Raw genomic sequence first — 15389 nt, 5'->3', positions numbered from 1 at the left:
GGATTCTCTTAGCTTCGTGTATCTGATTCGTCTCATAGTATCCTTGTGAGAAAGCGAATGCGGTGCTGGAAAGCCGGGCTGGATGCAGCATCAGGAGCCCAGCTCGGAGCTCCAGCCTCTCCACGTACCAGCTGGGCCGGCAGCAGCCCTGCCCTGGACCCCAGGGTTCCATCCGTGACCCACAGGTGCTCAGGGAGAATCCCCGGCCTCAGAAGGGGTCTGGAGAAGGGAATCCTGCACACCTGGCCGGGAGATGGGTCCCTCTGGCTCTGATCGCAGCCAGTGAGCGCTGAGTGCTGTGTCTTTGTGATGATTCCATGACGCTTCCAGTTCTGAAGACCACGAAATGACTGAGAGGAAGAGAAAGGATACCGTGAAGACAGGATCATAACAGCTGGCATGTTTTAATAAGGAAGAGAAGAAAAAAAGAATTAAAGTGAAGAAATTTGTAGGTTAACATTCTTCTTCAGACATACACTAAAATAGAAGGACAAATTTTCTCTTGAATTTGTCTTGAAAATCCCCAAATGTCACATGTCATATAGGTTGTTTTATCAGGAAGGGAAAAGGTTTAAAAACCATCAAAATAATAACATGAAGCAGTTTCTCCATGCTGTTTCTTCTCACATGAGACATAAACATCTTTAAGGGAATGGCTCTAGAATCTAGCTGAGCACCTTATTAGTAAATGAATTTTTTTTTCCTGGCATCAGGCTCCTTTTAATTGCTTCCCCAATACTGTTGTCCTTTGGTATCTGCAGGCGACTGGCTCAAAGAAACCCTGTGGTTACCAAAATCCACAGATGCTCAAATCCTTTATATTCACATAAAATGACTTGGTCTTTGCAAGTAACATACACAGCAACGTCCTTGCCCTATTTATTTTGTTGTGCCCAGTCTTAGCTCAGGCATATGGGATCTTCGATCTTCGCTGCAGCACACAGGATCTTTAGTTGTGATATGTGGGATCTGGTTCCCTGACCAAGGCTCGAACCCAGGCTCCCTGCATCAGGAGCTCGGAGTCTAGCCGCTGGACCACCAGGGAAGCCCTGATCCTCTCTGTACTTTTAACTATCTCTAGATTATTCACAATAATATCTCACTGTGGTTGTTTTTTTTTTTTTTCTCTTGATTAGTGATGTTAAACACCTTTTCATGTATCTGTTGGCCATCTGTATGTCATCTTTGGAAAACGTTCAGATCCTCACTCATTTTTTCGATTGGATTCCTAGGTTTTTTGCTACTGATTTTGTGAGTTCTTTGTACATTGTGAATATTAACCCTTTATCAGACATATGACTTGCAGTATTTTTCCTATTCGGTAGATTGCCTTTTCATTTTGCAGAGCTTTTTATTTATTTTTTAATGGGTATTTTAGATAAGATTTCATTTGAGGTGCCTGTGCTGTAATTGTATCCCTGTCCATATTATAATATTTACACCGTCCTGGCTGAATCAGGCCGTTACCTTGCAGTATCAACAGCAACTGGCAGTTAACTACTTCTTTTTTTTTTTTTTTAATAAGTTAGTCTTTCCCCTAGTTGTACTATTTTCTCACCACCCTAGACTCTTTACCTACTTTTCTTTTTTTTTTTTAATAGCATTTACTGCTCAGATATATTTTATTTTATTTTGTTTTTTAAATTTTATTTTTAAAATTTACAATATTGTATTAGTTTTGCCAAATATTGAAATGAATCCGCCACAGGTATACCTGTGTTCCCCATCCTGAACCCTCCTCCCTTCTCCCTCCCCGTACCCTCCGTCTGGGTCGTCCCAGTGCACCAGCCCCAAGCATCCAGTATCGTGCATAGTTAACTACTTCTGAAGACACCAATGGTTGTTATAATCATTTCTGGCTAACTGGTTATTCCAGCTAAGTAATCATGAGAATTTCAAATGCCAGTTTCACTACTATTTAGATGTGTGACTTCAGACAACTCACTTAACATCTCTGTACCTTAGCTTCACTGCCTATAGAATGGGTTTTTTATGTGTATTAAATGGCTTAATAGATGAAAAGCATTTACAGCAGTATCTGGCACATAGTAAGTGCTGCCTAGTGTTGGCTGCCATTTGTTTTGAGCTTAAAAGTGCGCAAAAGACCTATCACATTCTCTCAGTTTGAGATCTCCGCCACAACCTCGTGGACAGGTGAATTTTAAAGGCCTGCCCCAAACCCAGTGTTAGCGTGTGCTGGGGCAACACTGCAGCAGAAGTCCTTAGAGCATCCGATGAGTTTCCTTCCAATTCCTTTCCTGCGAGTGAGAAAATGCCCAAAGACACTTGGTGACTTAGGCAAGATGGTGGCGGTCATTGTTCAGTCGCTCAGTCACGTCTGACTCTTTTGCAATCCCATAGACTGTAGCCCACCAGGCTCCTCTGTCCATGGGATTCTCCAGGCAAGAATCCTGAAGTCAAGTGACAGTTCCTTCTCCAGGAGATCTTCTTGATCCCGCGATCGAACTGACATCTCCTGCTTGGCAGGGAGAATCTTTACCGTTGAGCCACCCTGGAAGCCAGGCAAGATGGTAAAGCAGGTTAATGGTCATTCGTGACTGGAAAGTGAACTTCTGCGTCTGCATTTCTTCCTTCTAGCAGGTGAACGGCTTATTTGCCTGTTTAGATAACTTTTTGATGAGACAGTGCACTTGAAGCACGGACCCAGTCTGAGGACGTGGTGCCGCCTCTCCGCTGCTTCTTGCCGACCTCTGCTTCCTTTGTGGTTGAAGTCTAGGCTCAGGTCAGAAGCTACCATAGGAGACGACGTGTTGCTGCTTTTCAGCACAGAGTTTGACCCACCAATCACCGAAGACCTGATGTGAGCATGCAGGATTCGATCAGCATTGCTGAAATAGGGATAGAGAGAGAAATTGAACCTGTGCCAGGCCCTGTGTTACATTTTACACACAATCCTAATAATAACACTATTCTCCACAGTGGCTGTACCAACTTACATTCCCATCAGCAGTGTGGGAGGGCTCCCTTCTGTCTGCACCTTCTCCAACATTTGTTATTTGTAGATTTTTTGAATCATGGCCATTCTGACCAGCGTGAGGTGATACTTCATTGTAACTTTGATTTGCATTTCTCTAATTAGTGATGTTGAGCGTCTTTCCATATACCAATTGTCCATCTGTACTTCTTTGGAGAAATATCTGTTTAGACCTTCTGCCCATGTTCCGATTGGGTTGTTGTTTACTACTATTAGATGAGCTGTTTGTGTCTTTTCTGAATTAAGCCCTTGTCGGTCACATTGTTTGCAAATATTTTCCCCCATTCTGTATGTAGTCTTTTCATTTTGTTTATAGTTTCCTTTCCTGTACAAAAGCTTTTAAGTTTAATTAGGTCCCACTTGTTTATTTTTGTTTTTATTTCTATTGTATTGAGAGATTAAGCTAAGAAAACATTGGTATAATTTATGTCAGAAAATGTTTTGCCTGTATTCTTCCTAGGATTTTTATGGTGTCATTTTGAGTTTATTTTTGCGTATGGTGTGAAAGAGGTGTGAGGGAGTGATCTGACTTCATGGATTTATATGCAGCTGTCCAGCTTTCCCAACACCACTTGCTGAAGAAACTGTCTTTCCTCCCTTACAGTCTTGCCTCCTTTGTCAAAAATTGACCATAGGTGTGTGGGTTTATTTCTGGGCTGTTATCCATGTCTGTTTTTGTTTATCCATGTCTATTTCTGTTATCCATGTCTACCATACCATTTTGATTATTGAAGCTTTCTATTGTCTTGGGCAAACTGCAGGAGATGGTGAGGAACAGGGAGGCCTGGCATGCTGCAGTCTATGGGGCTGCAAAGAGCAGGACACCACCTGGCGATGAACAGCTACTGCTGCCTGAAATCTAGGAGGGTTATGCTTCCTGCTTTGTTCTTTTCCCCAAGGTTGCTTTGGCAATTCCGAGTCTTTCATGGTTCCATATAGACTTTAGGATTCTTTGTTCTGTGGGTAATTTGACAGGAATCATATTAAATCTGCAGATTGTCTTGGACAGTATGCCTTTTTAATCATCCTGATTATTAATAAAACCTTAGAGCATGTGGTATCTTTCCATTTCTTTGAATCATCTTCAATTGTCTCATTATTCTCAGCATGTAAATCTTTCACCTCCTAAGTCAGGTTTATTCGTAAGTATTTTTTATATGATTTTTTCAAAGGGATTTTTGTTTTTTTACTTTCCCTTTCTGATATTTCATTGTTAGTGCAAAGTAAAAAAATGCAACAGATTTCTGTACATCAATTTGTATTCTGCTGCTGCTGCTGCTAAGTCACTTCAGTCGTGTCCGACTCTGTGCGACCCCATAGACGGCAGCCCACCAGGCTCCCCCGTCCCTGGGATTCTCCACACAAGAACGCTGGAGTGGGTTGCCATTTCCTTCTCTAGTGTATGAAAGTGAAAAGTGAAAGTGAAGTCGCTTAGTCGTGTCCAACTCTTAGTGACCCCATGGACTGGCAGCCCACCAGGCTCCTCCATCCATGGGATTTTCCAGGCAAGAGTACTGGAGTGGGGTGCCATTGCCTTCTCCTGTATTCTGCTACTTTACTGTATTGTTTTATTAATTTTAGTCGTTTTTGTGTGGTCCTTAGGGTTTTCTATATAGAGCATCATGTCGTATGCATATAGTGACAGTTTGACATCTTTTCTCCCAATTTGGATACATTTTATTTCTTTTGTTTTACTGTTGTGGCCTTGAAAGGAAAGTTATGACCAACCTAGACAGCATATTAAAAACCAGAGATATTTCTTTGTCAACAAAGGTCCATCTAGTCAAGGCTATGTTTTTTCCAGTAGTCATGTATGGATGTGAGAGTTGGACTATAAAGAAAGCTGAGCACAGAAGAATTGATGCTTTTGAACTGTGGTGTTGGAGAAGACTCTTGAGAGTCCCTTGGACTGCAAGGAGATCCAACCAGTCCATTCTGAAGGAGATCAGTCCTGAGTGTTCATTGGAAGGACTGATGTTGAAGTTGAAACTCCAATATTTTGGCCACCTGATGCGAAGAGCTGACTCATTTGAAAAGACCCTGATGTTGGGAAAGATTGAGGGCAGGAGGAGAAGGGGACGACAGAGGATGAGATGGTTCGATGGCATCACCAACTCAATGGACATAGGTTTGGGTGAACTCTGGGAATTGATGATGGACAGGGAGGCCTGGCATGCTGTAGTTCATGGGGTTGCAAAGAGTTGGACACGACTGAGCGACTGAACTGAACTGTGGTTAGAACTTACAAAACTATGTTGAATAGAAGTGGTGAGACTGTATATATCCTCCTTGTCTCGTTCCTGATCTAAGAGGAAATGCTTTCAAGAGTTTCACCACTGAGTATGATGTTAGCCGTGGGTTTGTCATAAATGGCCTTTATTATGTTGAAGCATGTTCCGTCTGTGCCCACTTTCTGGAGAGTTTTTATCATAAAAGAAGGCTGAATTTTTTCAAAATGTTTTTCTGCACTTATTGATATCATGTGGTTTGTATTCTTCAATTTGTTAATAAGTTATTGACCACAGACATATTATTACACAACGTTATTGAGATATTTTAATGTTCATTTGCATAACAATCACCAGCAACAGGTGTTAGTCCCTGCAAAAATCCCCCAGGCAATAATGTATTAATATGGTGTATCATACTCATCCACACTGTGGATACTGAAAAACCCTCGCATCCCTGGGATAAATCCCATTTGATCATAGTGTATGATCCTTTTAATGTACTGTTGGAGTTGGTTTGCTAGTATTTTCTTGAGGATGTTTCCATCTCTGTTCATCGGTGATACTGGCCTATAATCTTCTCTTCTGTGGTATCTTTGTCTAACTCTGGTATCAGGTTGATAGTGGCCTTGTAGAATGAGTTCAAGAGTGTTCCCTTCTTGAAATTCTTTGGACAAGTTTCAGAAGAACAGGTATTAACTCTTCCAAAGTGTCTGAGAGTAGTCTGTGAAGCCACCTGCTGCTGGACTTTTGTTGTTGAGAATTTTTAAATTACTGATTCAATTTCAGTAGTGGTAATTGGTCCATTATTTTCTATTTCATCCTGGTTCAGTCTTCGGAGATTTTCTTTTGACTTTCTATGAATTTGTCCATTTCTTCTAGTCTGTGCATTTTACAGGTGTAGGGCTTTGACGGTGGCTCAGCTGGTCAAGAACCCACCTGCCAATGCAGGAGACGTAAGAGACAAAGGTTCGGTCCCTGGGTTGAGAAGATCCCCTGGAGAAGGGCACGGCAACCCACTCCACTATTCTTGCTTGGAGAATCCCATGGACAGAGGAGCCTGGGTGGGCTACAGCCCTTAGGGTCACACAGAGTCAGACATGACCAAGGTGACTTCGCACACAGTAACTTGTAACAGTCCTTTATGACCGTCTGTATTTCTGTGCTGACAGTCTGACTTCTCCTTTTTCATCTCTGATGTTATTGACCTGCGTGCCCTCTTTTTTTTTCTTGATGAGTCTGCCAAAAGGTTTATCAATTTTGTTTATTCAAAGAACCAGCTTTTAGTTTGATCTTTTCTGTTGTGTTTGTAATCTCTATTTCATTTATTTCTGATCTTATTTCTTTCCTCCTACTAGCTTTAGGTATTGTTTGTTCTTCTTGCTTCCTGATGTAAGACTGTATTGCTATAAACGTCCCTCTTAGAACGGCTTTTGCTGTGTCCAGTAGGTTTTGAATCATCGTGCTTTTGTTTTCATTTGTATCTAGGTATTTTTTTCTTTCTTTTTTTATTTCTTCAGTGATCCATTGGTTGTTTAGAAGCATCTTGTTTAGCCTCCAGATGATTGTGTTTCCAGCTTCTTTTTTTTGGTAATTGATTCTAATCTCATAGTGCTGTGCTCAGAAAAGATGCTTGATATGATTGCAATTTTCTTAAATTTACTGAGGCTTACTTTGTGCCCAGCCTGTGATCAGTCCTAGAGAATGTTCCATGTGCACTTGAGAAGAATGTGTATTCGATTGCTTTTGAATGAAATGCTCTTTAAATATCAACTAAGTCCAATTGGTATAAACGTGTCCTTGAAGGCCTATACTTCCTTATTGGTTTTCTATCTGGATGATCTGTCCAGTGATGAAACTGGGGTGTTAAAAGCCCCAAGCCATTATTATGTTGCTATCAGTTTCTCCTTTTATGTCTGTGAACATTTGCTTTATATATCGAGGTACTCCTATGTTGGGTGCGTATATATATAGTTACAACTGTTGTATCTTCTCTTGGATTGATCCCTTGATTGTTACGTAGTGTCCTTCTTTGTCTCTTGTAACATGCCTTTTATTTTAAAGTCTATTTTGTGCAATATGAGTATTCCTACTCTAGCTTTCTTTTGATTTCCATTTGCATGGAATATCTTTTTCCATCCCCTGACAGTCTGCATGTGTCTCTAGGTCTGAAGTGGGTCTCTTATAGACAGCATATATATGGGTCTTGTTGTTGTATTTAGCCAGTCTGTATCTTTTGGTTGGCTCCTTTTATCTATTTACATTTAAGGTAGTTATTGATATGTGTGTTCTTACTGCCATTTTGTTAATTGTTTTGGATTTGTTTTTGTAGGTCTTTTTCATTCTTTTATTCTCTTATCCTATGATTTGATGGATATCTTTGCTGTTGTGTTGGGATTCATTTTTCTTTTTTGCCTAAAAATATATATTATAGTTTTTTACTGGCAGTTACCATGAGGTTTTGATATATAGCATTCTGTGTACACACACACATATGTATATATACACATACACATGATTATTTTAAATTGCTGATCTCTTAATTTCAAATGCATTTCAAATATCCTGCATTTGTACTCTCCTCTCCTGTAACTAGTTTAGATATAGTTGAGTGTGGATGATTTCCTGCCTTTACCGTTGTCTGCCTTTACTGGTGAGCTTTCCCATTTCATAATTTTCTTGTTTCTAGTTGTGGCCTTTTCCTTTCCACCGACTGGAGTTCTTCTAGCATTTCTTGTAGAGCTGGTTTGGTGGTGCTGAGTTCTCTTGGCATCTGCCTGTCTGTACAGCTTTGGATTCCTCTGTCAAATCTGAATGAGTGCCTTGCTGGGTAGAATTTTCTCAGTTGTAGCTTTTTCCATTCATCACTTTAATTATATCATGCCACTCCCTTCTGACCTGGAGTTTCTGCTGAAAAAAATTAGCTGATAACCTTATGGGGATTCCTGTGTATGTTATTTGTTGCTTTTCTCTTGTTGACTTAATATTTTTGTCAGTTTGATTAGTATACATCTTGGTATGTTGTTCGTCCTCGGGTTTATCCTGCCTGGGACTTTCTTACTGGATTTGGGTGACTGTTTCCTTCCCCATGTTAAGGAAGTTTTCAACTATTCTCTTTTTGAATATCTTCTCAGGCCCTAAGCCTTCTGGAACCCCGATCATGCAAACATTAGTACATTTGATGTTGTCCCAGAGATCTCTTAAACTGTCCTCTTTTCATTATCTTTTTTTTTTTTCTTTATTCTATTCTGTGGCAGTGATTTCCATGACTTTCTTCCAGCTCACTTATCTGTTCTTTTGCCTCGTTTTTTTCTGCTATTGATTCTACTTTTTTCATCTCAGTTACTGTATTCATCGACTCTTGTTCTTTATATTTTCTAGCTCTTTATTAAAAATTTGTAACTTCTCACTCTGCATTCATTCTTTCCCTGAGTTCTTGGGTCATCCCTACCGTCATTACTCTGAACTCTTTCTTGGGTGGATTGCCTATCTCCAGGTCACTTAGTTGTCCTTCTATGGTTTTATCTTGTTTCTTCATCTGAAACATATTCCTCTACCATCTCACGTCTCAATTTCTAACTGTATGCTGTAACAACAACTCACTCAGTCATGTCTGACTCTCTGTGACCCCATGGACTGCAGCACACCAGGCTTCCCTGTTCTTCATCATCTCCCTGAGTTTACTGAAACTCATGTCCATCGAGTCAGTGATGCCATCCAACCATCTCATCCTCTGTCACCCCCTTCTGTCCTCAGTCTTGCCCAGCATCAAGGTCTTTTTCCAGTGAGTTGGCTTTTCACATCAGGTGGCCAAATATTGGAGCTCCAGTTTAGCAGCACATTTTTATGTAAGTGGAAAGTTATGTTTCTCGACTTTGGAGAAGTGGCATTGTATAGGGGCTGTCCTTTGTGTCCTAGCAGTACACACTCCCTCTTGTCCAAGGGCCAGGGACCAGCTGGTCCCAGGGTAGGCTCTGGTCTGCATTTGCTGACTGAGTTTCACGTGTTGCTGGATTGTAGCTCTCTTGCTTTGGGGTGTCTTGCCCCCGTGATGGGTGAGGCTGGTCTAGAGGTTTATCTAGGCTTCCTGATGGAAGGGCTGGTACACACCCACTGGTGGGTGGGGCTGTGGCAAGGGGCGTGTCTAAAGGTGGCTGTGTGCTCAGGAAGTCTTTAGGCAGCCAGTCTGCTGATGGGAGGGGCTGTGTCCCCACCTTTGTGGTGGTTTGGCCTGAGGTGTCCCAGCACCAGAGCCTACAGGCTTTTGGGTGGGGCCAGGTCTTGGTTCCAAAATGGCAGCCTCCAGGAGAGCTCGCACAGATGAACTGTCCCCAGCACTTCTGCCACCAGTGTCTGTGTCCCCACAGTGAGCCCCACCACCCCCTGCCTCCCCCAGGAGACCCTCCAAGACCAGCAGGTAGGTCTGGCCCAGGCTCTTACAAAGTCACTGCTTTGGCCCTGGCTCTTGGTGTACACGAGACATCGTGTAGCCCCCCAAGAGCGGACTTGTTGTTTAGCCCAGTCCTGCGGAACTTCTGTGCTCAAGCACTAGTGGCTTTCATAACCAAATGCTCTGGGCATGCCGCCTCCTAACGCCAGAACCCAAGGCTAAGGAGTCTGACTCAGAATTCTCACTCTTGTGGGAGACCTTCTGCTGTGTATTTCTTCTCCAGTTTGTGGGTCACCCACCCAGGGGGCAATGGGATTCGACTATATCACACGTGCACCCCTCTTACCTTTTTGTTGAGTTTCTTCTTTACATCTTTGGATTAGAATATCTTTTTTGGTAGGTTCAAGTCTTTTTTATCAGTGGTGGTTCAGCAATGGGTTGGGATTTTGGTGTGCTTATGTGAGGAAGTGAGCTCAAGTTCCTTCTATTCTGCCATCAGCATGATGTATAAACTCTTAATTAAACCAGTGCCATATCAGTAGGCACAACAGCACCCCTTCACAGTGATGATAATGAAGTCTAATTGTACATCCATTACAGAACTGCCTTCAGCACGAACAGGGCAACTTCTGGGGCTCTGAGTGATGCAGGATGCCACAGCAACACTGGCAGGGGTCCTTGTCCAGGTTCTAGAAGCTGTCTGTGTTCCCTGAATTGTGGCTCTCTACCTCTCTTGACTTCCCTGGTGACTCAGATGGTAAAGTGTCTGTCTACAATGAGGGAGACCCGGGTTCAATCCCTGGGTCAGGAGGATCCCCTGGAGAAGGAAATGGCACCCCACTCCAGTACTATTGCCTGGAAAATCCCATGGACAGAGGAGCCTGGTAGGCTACAGTCCATGGGGTCACAAAGAGTCAGACACGACTGAGCGACTTCACGTTCACTTTTACCTCTCTCTTCAAAGTCAGCCATGGCAAGATGGACTTCCTACTAACCCTGCATCCATCTAGTTTGATCCAATATTTTGTTTTAAATTTTGTATCTGTTATTCATCAAAGATATGTGCTCAGACGCTAAGTTGTGTCTGACTCTTTGCAACCCCATGGCCTGCAGCCCACCAGGCTCCTCTGTCCATGAGATTCTCAGCAAGAATACTAGAGTGGGGTGCCCTTTCATTCTCCAGGGAATCTTCCCAACCCAGGGACCGAACCTGCATCTCTATGTCTCCTACACTGGCAGGGAGATTTACTACTGGCACCACATAGGAAGCCCCACATAGTGGCCTGTAATTTTTTTGACATTGTCTGATTTTGGTATCAGGTGATGGTGGCTTCCTATAACAACTTTGGGAATATTCCTTCTTCCGTCTGTTGGAAGAGTTTGAGAAGAATCCGTGTAGTTCCTTTGTGTGTTTGGTAGAATTCCCCAGTGAAGCCATCTGGTCCTGGACTTTTGTTTGCAGGGAGTTTGTTTTTTTTGTTTTTTTTTTTTTTTTAATTACAGATTCTATTTCACTTCTAGTGATCTATCTGTTCAAAATATCTATTTCTTCTTGATTCAGTTTTGGTGGGTTGTATCGTTTCTAGAAACATATACATTTCTTATAGGTTGTCCAACTTGTTGGCATATGGTTATTCCTAGTATCCTCTTACACTTTTGTATTCTGTGGTGTCAGTTGTTTGGTCTCTCTTAATTGTTAACTGGGAAGTATCCAAGGTGGCACTACTGGTAAAGAACCCACCTACCAATGCAGGAGACATGAGGAGGCGGGTTCAATCCCTGGGCCAGCAAGATCCCCTGGAGAGTCCCCATGGGCAGAGGAAGCTGGCAGACTACAGTCCACTGGGTCACAAAGAAGTCGGACACAACTGAAGCAACTTAGGACACACGGTATCTGTACAGTGATTGCACCATGAAAAAAGAATGTCTTATTTGCCGAGCATTTCTGAATGTCCAAAGCTGTGCTAAGCCTGTAGTCTGCACACATCTTTACTGAATGTTGTTATTCCCCCTTTCTGTGACTTATGGAGACTATCTTGGTAGGGCCATTTTTAGCTCATAACAATAGTATGATACAAAATTTAAACAAATTCAGGATCCCAGTCAACTTTCTATCTGAGATCCCTATATATATATATATATGGCATGGATTAGGATGCAAACACAGGAAAATAAGAGCAATGGCTGTGTTAGAGTAGAAAGATTGTGGTTGTTCCAATCTTTAAGAAAAAATGAATTATTGGTATAAAAATATATGTAATAAAAATTGGGAGAAGAAAAAAAAATTGCATTTAAAAAACCTACCTGGGTTTTATGACTAGACATTGAGACTTTTATTGCTGTGGGTGCTGAGTTTCATTTTTATTCCTAAAGCTATGTGGTCTTCTGGCCCCTGTGAAAGTTAAGAGAAGGAAGTTAGGGTGACGGGACATCTACCCACCGGTCCTCTGGTCCTCACTGAGCCAGACAGCAGAGCTGCCCTTTGGATCAGAGGACTGTGGTTCTCCAGAAGTGGTGATCAGTTTGCGCTGAGCTATCTTAAATCTCCCCCCATCTCCTTTTTAGATCAAGGCAGGGCTGCTCAGACATCACGCTGCCAGTAAGGCAGTCATCCATATGAAGAGTGAACCTGGAACTTTCCACCTGCTTATCCCATGCCCCTCTCCTAACAGCTGCCCAGGAAACGATGCAGCGAATCACTCTCAGCCCTTTATCTCGCGCTCCTTCTGTAAAGACCTTACTTAACAGCCAAGCGGAAAACCGCACGCTTGTCTCATTTGGGAAAGCGCGTCCTTACTCAGCCCCCTGCCTCCTGTAAGATGAGTTCCCCTCCCAAAAGTGACTTTTCTTCCTTTCTAACAGATATCTGCAAACGAAATCGAAATGCTTTTGATGAGGTTGCCACGCATGTTTAAGCAGGAATTCACAGGCGTGGGAGCAACGCTGGAAAAAAGGTGGAAGTTGTGTGCCTTCGAAGGAATTAAAACTACCTAACTGTGAAGAGCGATGAAATCTCTGGATGAAACCGCCTGAACCCGGCCAGGGCTGTGCCGCGTGAGCCCAGGAGGTTTGGGGCAGGTCCAACTTGGGACCTTTATGGAGCCGTCAGAGCCTGACTGTAGTTACATCTGTGGCGTTCTCTTGTGAGTGGAAATGTAATTGTGTACCAGTTCCCTAAAACAAAGCTTCATACTGTGACAGATCTGTTTGCTATGAAAACCAATGATTCCACAGTCATAGTGATGGCAGAACCCTAAAATATGCTACATTTGAGACTAGCTCACCAAGGAGACTATTTAAATAATGGTGTAGCAATGGTCGTTGCTAGGCTACAAAGCTGTATATGTAATGTATAGCTGAAATCATTCAATGACATTTTCCTGAAAGTCTTTCTGTTTTAGTAAAAAAAAAAAAGAAGAATAAAGAAAAAAAGTAATTTTACAGTAAGGAAAAAAAATCATACCAAAAGAAAACTTGAATATGTGTCTGAACAGTTACTGCATTTTGTAAATTAAGTTATATGCTGTTCTAGGGACTTTTTTGCCTTATTGAAGAGGCAGAAAATGTGATGGGACTCCTTGGGAATGCTTTACCAAGAATATTATTTTTCTAATGTAACAATCCTCCATCATACATTCTTTTAACATGGACTGCATAACGATTTTCATAAAATGTAAATAAAAGATGAACTAGTGCTCCTGTCTTGTACTTGGTATGTAACATTCAGGTTTATGCATCAAAATAAACATTCAGTAAATATTGCTGTTACAAATTTTATAGCAAAGATATTAATTTTTTTCAATAAATATGACTTCTACCATATTGGTTTTGCAAATTATTCTTTGATATATTTTAAGAAATATTGGTCACATTATTCAATCCCATCTCATAGCCCATTATTTTTAAATGACTAAATAAATGCGTAAGTGACATGAAGAGACAAAACATTTCAGACAGCAATATATAAAAATCATAAAGTAGAAAGTACTCAGAAAAAATTATATAGCGTTAAAATGGGTATTATTTGAAAATACCAAGATATGACAGCCAAATATAATCAACATGAATTTTATGTTTGTTTTGTGTCCTCATGCATAGAAACAAAGTAGCCAGTTACTTACTATTATTAATTCCTGGGTTTATTTGTATGTTTTCCAGAAAACATACAAGTTAGAAAAAGAATTAAAAAATTCACACGTCAACAATTTAGGTTTCCCTTCTTTAAATGTAAGTAGAATAGAGCTTTCAATTGCGTTTCCCTCCTGTTTCCTTACATGAGAATCACAAAAAAACAAGTATTCAAGATAGTGATTGATTTTAAATGAAACATTGTTTAGGAAGACAGCTGAACAGTGAATGTTATTTAAAATTCCAAAAAGACATTCATAATTTCCTACTGGACATTATTGTCCTCCGGCTCTTTTTATTGAGTCCTGATAAATTAAGATTCTTATTCATACCTCGCATAAATATCTACACATATGTTATATTCAGGCTCAGTGCTAACACCATGAATATGCAGCTGAATAAGAAAGGAACCCCTCACCACCCCAACCAATGAACTCAGAGTTCAATGGGGAAAATAAATTTTCCCAAAAGTGTCTATATGATGCGAACCACGTGACAGGAAAGATTTGATAATGGAGCCATGATCCAACCTAAATATCAATGTCATATCAATGCTGAAACACTTGAGGTCTCTTCACTGCCATCTGTGAATGCCCACCACCACCATCATCCTGACATGTTTAGGTCAGGAGGCAAATAAGGATACAGCAATCCGAAAGGGGACCTCCTTATTTACAGATAAGGTTACCATAAAATAGAGGACCTAAGAGGCTCACCTGAAAAAGAATTAGAAGAGACGAATTCAGTCAAGTGGCAGTTAAAGACAACTTCTAGCAGGGGCCCAAAGGAAAGTACCATAACCTAGACCATCTGCAAGCTGAAACCTGGTCAACGTCTCCAAGTGTGCATTCATACTTTCAAGTGTTGCCCGCAGTCACTTTAGCCTGAGGATACACTGCACAGGGCAGACCCCAACTTAGGGCTTCTGCTCAGCAGAAGGAGTTGGCATGACCTTATATTAGATCTGAGATAAGACACTGCTTTCTAACTTCAATTATGTGAATAACTTATTTTTGCCAGGAAAAAAAAACAAACTTCTGAATTATTTCACATGCATGCTGGTTTCAGACAGGACTTTAGAGGTCACCTGGGGAAGGAAATGGCGTTGGTACCGGCGTCTTCCTGTCACCCCATCCTCCCTAATCCTCGGGATAATCCTATTAAAAAGGACAGTGTTATTGTCCTCATTTGTCACACAAGGAGAAGGAGGCTCACACGTGCTAACAATCTGGCCAAATTTGCATGGTTAGACAATTCTGAATACAGGGTTTGAAACCAGGACCCAGTGACTCCAAAACACATTGTTCTTTTTACCATGCCACGCTTCTCAATCTGTCCCCACTCCTCCCATGAGCTCAGTGCTCACCCAGGGCCTTCAGACCTCCGCTTTTGCTCTCCTTTATTCTCCATCCCCTGTACATGCATACAGGTGGGAAGACCTTTATCTCCTAAACCCACCCAGTAACAAATCATCATTCTTGGATTCTGAGAAGCAGCAAAATGTTGAAAGTTTGGAAATCCTGTTACCTGGGCCCGATGGGTCTTTTTGGATTGCTTTCTCACTGCTCCCCTAAATAAGACTAATAAGTTTTTGTCTATCGGCTTTTGTTCATATCTATCTATCCAAAGAGAAATACTTTACCTGAAC

The 15389-nt window shown here is 41.5% G+C and overlaps 1 protein-coding gene across 4 annotated transcripts in view; it reads left to right on the top strand.

The window, feature by feature from the left end:
- Positions 1-13435, top strand: part of ENOX1 (ecto-NOX disulfide-thiol exchanger 1) — a 343215-nt gene extending 329780 nt beyond the window's left edge. For 2 of the 4 annotated variants that reach the window (XM_027557160.1, XM_027557163.1), the window contains one exon: positions 12476-13435. In XM_027557160.1, the coding sequence (XP_027412961.1) occupies positions 12476-12607 (132 nt within the window). In that variant the 3' untranslated portion in view covers positions 12608-13435. The remainder of the gene's footprint in view (positions 1-12475) is intronic. The other 2 variants (XM_027557161.1, XM_027557162.1) reach the window with 1 other exon arrangement.
- Positions 13436-15389: the final 1954 nt, after the last annotated feature.

This window comes from Bos indicus x Bos taurus, chromosome 12, assembly GCF_003369695.1.
Source record: "Bos indicus x Bos taurus breed Angus x Brahman F1 hybrid chromosome 12, Bos_hybrid_MaternalHap_v2.0, whole genome shotgun sequence".
NCBI lineage: Eukaryota > Metazoa > Chordata > Mammalia > Artiodactyla > Bovidae > Bos > Bos indicus x Bos taurus.
This window is presented reverse-complemented; position numbering and strand designations above follow the sequence as displayed.